This window comes from Lipophrys pholis (assembly GCF_963383615.2).
Source record: "Lipophrys pholis genome assembly, chromosome: 17".
Taxonomy (NCBI): Eukaryota; Metazoa; Chordata; class Actinopteri; order Blenniiformes; family Blenniidae; genus Lipophrys; species Lipophrys pholis.
In genome coordinates, this window is record NC_137643.1 from 10,741,324 (window position 1) to 10,752,886 (window position 11,563).

Consider the following 11,563-nt stretch of genomic DNA (forward strand, 5'->3'; position numbering starts at 1 on the left):
TTAAATTTTAATGTTGCAAGAAAAATCTGAATGTGTCTCAATGGGATCTTAAATGGATGTCTCTGTTCTTGCCGCTTCTCAGGTGCCGATCAACTCATTGTTTTGAGTAGCTCAAAGGAAAAAAAGCAGCAAGTCTACTGTCAGCTGTGCTCCGTCAGGTTGCAGTCCTCAGATCACCTGCGCGAGATGAACCACCAGTATAACTACGTGGTGCGTGCTTGATAAGATTGCGAGAGAATCAAGTCACTTGTCAACAAGAGCATTTCACAGTGTAAACTTTATTTTACTTCACTAGCAAATGAAAATCCCTGGATGGACTGCAAAGCCTTTGGAGGATGCACAGAAGTTTCAAGAGACTGTGGCCATGTTGGCGAAGGAGCAGGGAAGTTCGGATCAGGTACACAGTGTTTTATCTCGTCTTGTTGATGTGGGAGTTCAGTCGTGCATTTGAACTACTACAAATATTTGGAAACTGTGTTTTGAGATGAGCTGTACTGGATAGAATGACGCTGTTAACTCTCATTGTGATTAATCTTTTGCTAGAGACTAGAAGTCATGATCGATGTGTATGAGGAGGTGAATCGCCTTCCAGTGAAAATCGGTAAGGAAATAATTTTCTATTAGTGAAGTATAAATGACTTATGTGGAAGGTGTTTTCATTTCCTTTTATCCTATATCTCCACATGAAATTCCACATTTCCACTTGTTTTTCTCACTGTTTCTCTCGAACAATGGTATCAAGACACGTGTCACTTTGGGATCCCTTTTTGTTCTGTCGAGCGTCTTGTCTAATTCACACAGTAAAAAACAATTCCCTTTGAGAATAGCTCACGTTTGTCTTGATTTATTGTTACTGAAAATTGTCATTATTTTTGTGGTTCCATTTCTGCCTGCGTCTCTTGTTTCAGCTTTACAAAGATTGAAAGAAATGCTGAGGCAGAAAAGCTTGAAGGGCTCATCTTTGTCCACAGCCAGCAATGTGGCAGCTTTGCAAAAGAAAGGTGTCATTGGCAGTCCATGTGAAGTCACAAGCTCAGATGACGGTAAATTCAAGTGTCATTTCTAAGGGTTTCCCACGCTTACCCGATTTCCAACCTCATTTCAGTTTAATTTATATAGCTCCGATTAAAACAATCATTTCACAACCCCAATATTTGAATACCTTGTAAAGAAAACAAAGCATGTTTGATTACCTCAACACCAATGAACAAGACAATTAAAACAAACCCTTTGTTTTTCCAAACCCGTAGGAGTCAACATGGAAAATAACCATGGTTGTGTCAAGCCTCAAGTCAGCTACCCTGAATCAACGTCAACAATTTTCAAAACTCCCACCACATCTAAGGAGACTCCTGTCAGCAGCCAACAACAGCCAAGGAAGGTTCCACAATGGCAGCACACACGCAAAACACCTGGAGATTCTCAGAAGACATCAGAAGGAAAGTTCTTGGGTCGAGACCCACATGTTAAACCTGCTGCTGATGATAAAGAAGTGCAGAGTCAGTCAAGATCGTCCTACAAGGAAGCTCAAGCAGTAAAGCATCATACAAGACCTGGAAGAAAGAGTTCATCCGAGAAACTGTCAAGAATTTCAATAGGTGAGTGTTCTGTGGGTTTATGTGCAATTAGATGAAGAAATGGGTCAAAGAATAGCAATCTGTGAATAATGAACACATCAGAGAGTGCAGACTACAGAAGTGGAAGAGGGGTTATTGGCTGCAGGTCATTGAGGACCGATCACGTCTCTCCCCACAAAAGCAGAAGCTGCCCAGAGGGGCGGAGAAAGACACACACATGCCTGGAAGAGGCAGCATTGTGCGTGTCTCTGGAGTGTGGTGATTTGTGTGTTAATTGATAAAGAAATGGCCACTCGAAGACCAGTGTCATCTCCTCTGTGTGTGGACTCGCCGGTGGCAGGCAGGGTCCAGGTTTGGCTCTAGCTGTGTTTTCTGAAATGGGAAGAGAGAGTTAGAGAGGGTGGCTGTGTCCTGAACTCAAATTTAAGGCTTTTTGAAACGAGAGATGAGCCTGTTGGCTGAACGCGCTTTCTCGTCTCCATATGTCTACATCAAGATTAATGAACAAGATAATTTACATGAAATCTTTTTATTCCTAAATCTCTAGGTGTCAATGGGGAAAAAAATCGTGGTTGTGCCAAATCTCAAGTCTGTTACCCCGAATCAACATCAACATTTTCCAAAACTCCTGCCACATCCAAGGAGACTCCTGTCGGCAACCAACAACTGCCAAGGAAGGTTCCAGAATTACAGGACACGAGGAAAACACCTGGAGATTCTCAGAAGACATCAGATGTAAAGTTTAGTCGAGACCAACATGTTGAGCCTGCTGCTGATAAAGCAGTGCAGAGTCAGTCAAGATCGTCCTACAAGGAAGATCAAGCAGCAAAGCAGAATGCAAGACCTGGCGGAAGGAGTTCATCTGAGGAACTGTCAACAATTTCAATGGGTGAGTGTTCTAGAGGTGCAGTGGTACACGCAGTTGTGTGTATTCATGTGTTTTTAGATTTATATTATTTAACCTATAGCAGCTTAACTAGGAATGTCCAGGTTCCCCTGAGTCAGCCATAGCTGTAAGTTTTATCAAAGAACAGGTTATAGAGGGGGCGGCCTTCTGAATTCAAGTGCGTGGGTTATTTTCTGGCACTCCAGTTTCCTCTCAGCCAAAAACATGCACCGTGGGTCCCTGAGCAAGACTCTCGGCCCCCATCAACTCCCCCGCAGCACTACATTGTGTGGTTGCCCACTGATGGGTCTGTTGAGTGAAGAAATTTTCCCTCTGGGGATTAATAAATTAAAAAAAACCAGAGGCATGCCTGTTGTCTGAAAGCACTTTCTCCTCTTCTACTTTAAAACACTTCAAATACTCTCAAACATTCCGGAGTCAATACTTCTTGATCCGACAAGTTTTCATTTTCCTCATCTCATTCTTGTCTTTCTCCCCACCAATCTTAATTGTCTTGTTTTGGATCTTTTCGTTCTTCTTTTGTCTTCTTCATATTATGACTACATAAGGATTCCTAAACAAGACAATTTACACAAAACCTTTTCCTTCCCAAATCTCTAGGTGTCAGTGGGGGAAATAATCGTGGCTGTGTCAAGCCTCAAGTCAGTTACCCTGAATCAGCATCATTTTCCAAAACTCCTGCGACATCAAAAGAGACTACTGTCAGCCGCCAGCAACGGCTAATAAAGGTTCCAAAATTACAGGACACACGAAAAACACCTGAAGATGCTCAGAAGACATCAAGTGTAAAGTTGAGTCGAGACCCACCCGTTGAACCTGCTGCTCATGATAAAGCAGTGCGGAATCAGTCAAGATTGTCCTCCCGAAAAGATGAAGCAGCAAAGCACCATGCAAGACCTGGAAGAAAGAGTTCATCTGAGCAACTGTCAACAATTTCAATGGGTGAGTGTTTTTTGTGCAATCATGTGTTTGTAGTTATGTTTCGCACGAGAAAAGTTTAAAGTTTACCGTACTTAAGTTAAAAAAAGAAGAAAAAAAAAAAAGATGCTGAACTATCATGTGAGTGTTCATACGACAGCCAACGATGTGGCGGCTTTGCAAAAAGTCATTGGCAGTCCATGTGAAGTCACAAGCTCAGATGATGGTAAATTCACGGGTAATTTCTGATTTTCGCCAACATACACCTGAACCTCAGCTTAACTAAGAAGAAGGTCCAGCTTCACCTGAGTCGACCCTAGCTGTAAGTTTTATCCAATAGGAAAGGGTTAAAGAGAGTAGCGGCCTCCTGAACTCAAATGTGGGGCTTGTTGCAGCCTGAGGGGAGCCTGTTGGCTGAAAGCACTTTCTTCTCTTCATAGCATGTCTACATCAAGAGTAATGAAGATAATTTACACAAAACCTTTTCCTTCCCAAACCTGTAGGAGTCGATGTGGAAAATGATGGTGGTTGTGCCAAGGCACAAGTCTGTTACCCTGAATCCACATCAACACTTTCCAAAACTCCCGCCACATCTAAGGAGACTCCTGTCGGCAGCCAACAACGGCTAATAAAGGTTCCAGAGTTACAGGACACACGGAAAACACCTGAAGATGCTCAGAAGACATCAGATGTAAAGTTGAGTCGAGACCCACCTGTTGAACCTGCTTCTGATGATAAAGCAGTGCAGAGTCAGTCAAGATCGTCCTCCCGAAAAGATGAAGCAGCAAAGCACCATGCAAGACCTGGAAGAAAGAGTTCATCTGAGCAACTGTCAACAATTTCAATAGGTGCGTGTTTTGTGTGTTCATGGGTTTGTCGATTCATGTTTCTCACGAGAAAGAATTGAAGGTTTAAGTTATTTGTCAACGTACTTGACTTTAAAAAAATATATATATATAAGGATACTGAACCATCATGTGAGTGTTCATAATACAGCCAACAATGCGGCGGCTTCGTGAAAGAAAGTTGTCAATGGCAGTCCATGTGAAGTCCCAACCACATGATAGATTCAACTACACATATAAGAAAAACATCTGCTTTGAGCCTTTGAGGTTATGGGACTCTTAACTAGACCAAGAAACAGGTTGAAGAACAGCAATCCATGAATAATCAACGCACCAGAGAGCACAGACTACCGGAGCGTGGGAGAGGGATGATTGGCCTCAGCTGCCAGTCGTTGAGGACCGATCATGTCTCTCCTCATAAAGGCAGGAACCATCCAGACACACGTGTGACAGGCAGAGGAATAGATACAAGCCTGGAAGAGGCAGCATTGTGTGTGTATCTGAGGCTACATTTACATGTACCCGGGTATTTGTAAAGAAAAAAAAAAAAAAAAAATTCTCTGTGTTTGGGCCACACATTTACACATAAACGCAGCTGCGACTCACCACAAACAATGATTCCTGAAAACTCCGGCCACAGTGGAGATCTGGATAAACTCCATGTCTCTGGTTGCATCTAAAGGGGGGTAGGTGGATATTTTTTTTCCCCCCCAAGATTCTGATTGGCTATCAGGGCATCATGCTACTCGTTACACTGCCCCCTCCTGGTTTGGCATGTTCATAGAAGCTTTGAACCAGGTGTATATGCAGGTCCGTGTCAGTCAAGGACTTTTTTTGGGGGAGGGTGGGTGGGTGTATCAGTTTTTGTAAAAACTTGGGTATGCGTAAATGTGGCCTGTGGTGATTTGTGTGTTAATAAAGAAATGGTGACTGGTAGAACAATGTGTTCTCCTCTGTGCGTGGACCCGTGGCTCGCAGGCGTGTCTGTCACAAGTAGAAAGACGTGCAAAATTTGTTACAAGCCATGTTGACTTAGGAACCCATGAAGGCTCAAATGGGGAGAGAAGCTTGCTGCATTGAATACAATCACCAAACTGTATAAACCTATGGCAGCTTCACTAAGAAAAAGGTCCAGGATCACGAGTCGGCCCGAGCTGCAACTTTGATCAATATGAAAGTGTTCGAGATGGTGTCGGTCTCCTGAACTCAAATTTGGACTTGGTTAAAACCAGAGGGGAGCCTGTTGGCTGAAAGCATTTTCTCCTCTTCATAATGTAACTATATCAAGATTAATGAACGAGATAAATGACATGAAATCTTTTTTATCCCAAATCTCTAGGTGTCAATGTGGAAAACGATTGTGGTTGCATCAAGCCTCAAGTCAGTTACACTGAATCAACATCGTTTTCCAAATCTCCTGCCACGTCTAAGGAGACTCCTGTCAGGAGCCAACAACTGCCAAGGAAGGTTCCAGAATTACAGGACACACAGAAAGCCCCTGGAGATGCGCAGAAGACATCAGATGTGAAGTTGAGTCGAGACCAACATGTTGAACCTGCTGCTCATGATAAAGCAGTGCGGAGTCAGTCAAGATTGTCCTCCCGAAAAGATGAAGCAGCAAAGCACCATGCAAGACCTGGAAGAAAGAGTTCATCTGAGGAACTGTCAACAATTTCAATAGGTGAGTGTTTTTGTGTGTGTTCATGGGTGTGTCAATTTTGTCCTTGAATGTGCTAAGTTCTTATGTTTTACAGGGGAAAGAATTGAAGGACCAAGTCATTTGTCGGCATACCTGAGTTTAAAGATACTGGATACTGAACCTATCATAGGTGAGTGTTCTTAATGCTCAAATCCTAGTCTAATCCTCAGTAGTATGACAGAAGCTGTCGGTGTGTTAAAGCTGGTGTGTCTCCATCAGGTAAGGGCACTGTGTGGGAGTGCCAGGGGACCTCCCAGATGCCGTTCTTCCTGTGCGAGAGCTGCGAACTGATGCTGCCGCGCAACATCTGCCAGCACATGATCAGCCAAAATCACAAGTTTAATTATTTGGTGTGTATTGTCTCTGAGCCATGCCAATGACTTTTAGTCAATGCTGTTTAAGGGAGATTATAATCTGGCATATGTTCTTCCAGCAGAAACAGCACACTGTATTATTGCACTTCTGGACCCTTCAGGATTTACTCGAGGAAGAGAAACTGAACATTTTTTATTTAGTGACCTCGGAGGTGGCAAAGCGGGAGCGTGTCCAGAACATAGACGCAAAGGTAGTTCAAATCTATATTAATGAAGGATCTCCAAATGTTGTGTTTTCAGTGCGTTTATTGTTTTTGTTTGATATTTTTAAACTTGCATCAATAATATTCTGTATTGGGCTATTTTGTTCTGGTATATATATCATGAAAAATATAGATGTATCAAGAACAAAACAGCTGATTGTGGACCTGTTGCTGTTTTCTTTTTCTAAGATTGTATTGCTGAGAACAGAGTTGTACGAATATCTTCAGAACGCCCCATTTAGTGAAGGTACAGTTATACACAATCGGCAACTGGCCAGAGTTCACTTTCATATTAAATATACAATATCTTGTCTAAACTGATCTGTTTGGGTTTTTTTCTAGCCTTGAAACTATTGCAAAGTATTAGTGAAAGGAAACTTCGAGTCCCCGTCTCTCTTCCATCACAGAAAAGTGAGTTCAACCAGCTCAGTTGTTTTCACACTCAAGCACAGTCTGGCTACACCGACTTCAGCCGCCACAATACAAATACAAACTAAAGTATTTGGTTTCTGTTGAGCAGGTCAGCAGCTTGAGTCCCAGCAAAGTTTGAAGCTGTCTCTTCCCACAAAGATGCAGTCGGGTCCAACACCTGAAAAGGACCAGAGACGTAAGAATGGTAACATTAATTTGAGATATTTTGTTCTGCATGTTAAGAACCTGTCCAATAAATGCATTTAAATAACTTATTTTGGGCCGTTTGGTTTGAACCAGTGCGAGATTGATTAAAGATATTTGACTATATAATCCAGAAGAGGTGTGAACAGCTGGTCTTCCTCTCACTTTGGGGGCAGATGTTCTGTCATGGTCTCCAATCCCCTGACATCAGCTGGCCAAATAGTTTACTTTGTCTTGTACACAAACTCAGTGGTTACCATAACAGACCATGGTAAAACAAACTGTCACAGACTGGACTTTCGTCTATAAGTGCTTTAACAGCATCCCACAGAAGATGTAAGCAATACAATCACTCTTAATTTCAGCACAACAGCATAAAATTTTGACAACTGAAATGATGTGCTATTAAACACTTCTTTGCATACATGTTCTCAACTTTAATCACTAATGTAGTGCAGCCCATAAATGATGGCACCCCTGATTATCATGCAGCTTAGACAAAATATTTACAATAAATGCAATTAGTCTGTTTTAAAGAAATATTGGTCTTTTAGTGATATGAAAAGAAAATACAATGTTTAGCACCGCACGGCCTAATGGTTAGGGTATGATAAAAGAGGACATTTGCCTCTAAATAGTTAATTGAAAATCTCTTCACTCAAAGGAGCCTTTCAATTTAAATTTTTTTTAAATTTAATTTATTTTTTCCAATCTAAAACCAAAACACAATAAAATCTTTGTTCCAATTTTCAAATCTTAATGGACAAATCAAACTTATGAAACTAGTTTCTGACAAATTCAATTGAAAATCCAGCTTTAACAAAACTTCTTACCTTTTTTTTTATTTTTTTATTTTTTTCCAATTCCTATATTTGAATGCTTAATACTTCAGGAATACCAATGAACACCAGACAGCTTTAGGAATGTGAAACGTAGACATGTCCTGGCTAAAGACTGTTTTGTCACCCTGATAAATCGTTTTCATTGTGCTCCCTCTGCCATTTCTCTTAGCAGTCAAACAAAAACATGTAAAAGAGTCTACGATGGATGGAGAGTTACATGACGTCCAAAAAAGAAAAGCCTCCAGTCCTCTGGATGCAAAAAGTTTTCCCTCAAAGGCTGACTCTGTCATGGCTCCACTCCCTCAAGCTGGCACTTGTATCCACCCCAAAAAGATGTGCGCTAGTCTCTCTGTGCAAAAGAAGGTTGTGCCGCCCGTTTCCCAGCACCAAACACAGACCGTCCCAGTGTTGGCAGCAAATCAGAAGGATGAAGATACAAAATCCCTGTTGCCTGCTCCGGGTGATCTTGAAGTCGGTCAAACGCTGCCTCTCTCGAACCCTCCAAGCAGGAAAAGGCCAGCTGATACATCTGTTGAAACACTGGTCAGATCGTGCACAAGTAACTCGCCTAAGAACTCCTTGCCAACCAAATCCAAAGCCCCCCAACTGCAGCCGATTCAGGAGTCCAGCTCTGTATCGGTTTCTTCCATTGCTGTCGACCCTGCTGCAACGCCCATCTCCCTGCCTCTTGAGCCTGAAGACGCAAAGTTCATATCTGATCAACAGAATATACCCCAAAATTACTTCACAGTTCTATCACAAATAATAAGTGCGATGAGAGTTGGTACCATTACGTCAATACCAAGCGATGAAGGAAAGGCTTCTCTGGCGAGTGAATGTATAGAAAGGAATACTACTGACAAGGATTTGAAGAATTCAGGAGACATTCCTGAGAATGAGCTTCTCACCCACAGTGCCAGCTCTACCAGTGCGGCCATCAAATCACATTTTGAGAACATTTGCATGAGGTACGACCCGGTGCGCATGACAACTGAAAGCAAGGCTGCTCGTGGTGTCGTAACGTCTCCTACTACTTCTAGTGCTTCCCTTGCTGAATCCAGTGATCCACAACATTCACAAGGCAACACTGGCCAACTGACATGTAGTGCTGTTGCTACCAGTGTCACAGAACCTGAAACGTATGACACTTGTCCCATTAACACCATCATAACTGGCAGAGGAAATTATGCTAAAGATAAAGATCCAGGCCCCACTGAGGTGAGCAGTAACCCCCAGGCGGGCTTGTCCACAGGCTTAACAGCACCCACTCCTGCAGCATATGCTAAATATAGCGAAGCCGCGTATGGTAAAATTGGACATTCAGTTCACAAAACCCCGGTCAACCCTGCCATCAACCCGACTTTCACCTCGCCTCCCAACATGGTTGTCAACCCTCTTGCCAACACCGTCAACTCTTCCTTCAACCCTCACATCAACTCTACAGGCAACCCTCAGGCCAGCACCACTATCAAGACTCTCAAGAACTCTGTCAACGCTTCAAGCCAACCGCATGCCAACAGTGCCGTCGACCCTCCTGCCAACAGTGCCGTCAACCCTCTCAACTATTCAATCAACCCTCCTGCCAACAGTGCCGTCAACCCTCTCAACAACTATTCAGTCAACCCTCATGCTAACAGTGTTGTGAACCCAACAGTCAACCTTCACGTCAACTCTGCCCTCAACCCCCATGCTGTTGTTCACCCTCATGTTGACTCTGCTGCCAACACTGTTGCCAACCCTATGATCAACCCTCCCGTTTCCTCCCAGAGTTCTTGCCAGTCTGCCGTGGGACTCTACCCAAGCCAGATCCACTCGGGAGTAAACTACTTACATCTGCAAACAGTTGAACACAATTCAGCAGCTGGGATGGAACCAATGTGGACCAACGTGCAAATGCAGCAATGCCAGTATTATCAGCAACAGCAGTATTATCAGCAACAGCAGTATTATCAGCAACAGCAGTATTATCAGCAACAACAGTATTATCAGCTCCAGCAGTATCAGCAGCAGCAGCAGCAGTATTCAAACCAGCAACAGAACCAGAACCAACAGCATGGCTGGTACCAACAGTCGAATTAGCAGCAGGAGGAGTAACTGTTTCTGGAGAAAGGTAGAAAAAATGACCTATGGTTTTGTGTTGTTCCATTGACCTTACCAGCTGATTGTTTGTAAAGCATCAGCTACCCAGTTGTGTTCCTGATGTTAAAGTTTCCATTGAAGCAGCATCGAGTTCTCAGGTTAATAAGTAAGGAATATTAGTTCTGCTTTAAATATGAGCTACGAGTCAAAAATAAGCATATGAAATCAGTTTTTTTTCCAATTTTAATCGGCTGTAATTTACTGAGCCTTTTGTAGCAGTTTTATCTGTTTTATTTGTTTTAATCCCGATGCTCTAAATGTTAGCCACTTTGTAGATTGAATAGTATTTGGGTTTGTATATAGTTCTTGAATGATTGTTTGATACGTTTTTGTTGTTTGAGAATATAAGAATTCTTTAAAGTACTTGTGTGTTGTCAATTACTTTCTTTTTGGTTTAGGTGTTCTTGACGTGCTTGGTCACTGCTTCTCGGTACACTCTCACTTAGTTTTGCAGTGGAAACCACCAGCAGTAACACACTGCTGAGGATTTTCTTAATTGAGGCGATAAGTTATAACCAGTCTTCTTTGGTAGGTTCAAAATGAATCTACTCTTCATTTTGAGGAGTGGGTAAATTATTTTTTTTTTTAATTCCATCTTTCTATTTGCTCTATTTGACCAGTGGCACATTTTCTGAAGTTAGACATAGTTTCTATACATCTCACCCATGTCAATCTGCTGGCGCCTCAGCTTACTCCCTTACCATTTTTGTTGGGTACTTGTTTCCAAGTAGTCGATAACCCAAAAACTCCTCAGCCAATCACATGGCAGAAACTTACTGTCTTTCCCTGCACTCTGTGTTGACTCGCTCTGAGATCAGAAACTGAGTTTCCATTTTCAGAAGAGCTAATCTGAATTTGTTCAATCAATCAGTATGTGAATTTGAATGCATTATTCCATTGACGTAACATTTAACCATTGTCTACTTAAGAGTGCAGGTTTTGATGAAGAGGATGAAAAAAGGAACTTCGCTGATAACTTCTTGCTTGCAAAAAAATATTTAATATCAAATTGGTACCATCAGAATCAAAGGTGAAGCTTCAACCCGGGAAGTCAGCCTGCCAATATGCTTCTCCCCGGGTAACGGCTCACGTGTGCTTGTATACACTCCGTGGTCATTGCAGACATGGCATGAAATGTAATTTGCGTATTAGGCTCGAACAGGCTTGATGATGTCAGAACATCTGGTTCCGTTTAGGGGGTCACCCAAAGGCCAGCTGTCACATCATGATGGACAAAGTAGATCAATGACCTTATTTATCCGTCTCTTCAGTCTGGCCGGTGCCAGGGTGAGAGCACAATGCATGTCTTCCGATTTCACACAAAAGTTGTGAAAATATACCTTCTCAGCATACAGGTAGAAATAATAAATAGGTGTGAAATCTGAATTTCATTGAGGTGCAATTCCAGCAGGAGAAAGGAGCCTTGGAAGCAGGTAAAAAGTAA

General features: G+C 42.4%; 1 protein-coding gene across 1 annotated transcript in view; it reads left to right on the forward strand.

The window, feature by feature from the left end:
- Nucleotides 1-10,481, forward strand: part of LOC308122949 (uncharacterized protein) — a 31,376-nt gene extending 20,895 nt beyond the window's left edge. The window contains exons 33-48 of the mRNA XM_080485132.1: nt 83-210; nt 296-397; nt 544-601; nt 909-1,043; nt 1,251-1,598; nt 2,125-2,466; nt 3,085-3,426; nt 3,906-4,250; nt 5,587-5,928; nt 6,002-6,076; nt 6,166-6,296; nt 6,383-6,511; nt 6,713-6,770; nt 6,866-6,934; nt 7,044-7,130; nt 8,150-10,481. Coding sequence (XP_080341258.1) covers nt 83-210; nt 296-397; nt 544-601; nt 909-1,043; nt 1,251-1,598; nt 2,125-2,466; nt 3,085-3,426; nt 3,906-4,250; nt 5,587-5,928; nt 6,002-6,076; nt 6,166-6,296; nt 6,383-6,511; nt 6,713-6,770; nt 6,866-6,934; nt 7,044-7,130; nt 8,150-10,059 — 4,601 coding nt within the window. The 3' untranslated portion in view covers nt 10,060-10,481. The remainder of the gene's footprint in view (nt 1-82; nt 211-295; nt 398-543; nt 602-908; nt 1,044-1,250; nt 1,599-2,124; nt 2,467-3,084; nt 3,427-3,905; nt 4,251-5,586; nt 5,929-6,001; nt 6,077-6,165; nt 6,297-6,382; nt 6,512-6,712; nt 6,771-6,865; nt 6,935-7,043; nt 7,131-8,149) is intronic.
- Nucleotides 10,482-11,563: the final 1,082 nt, after the last annotated feature.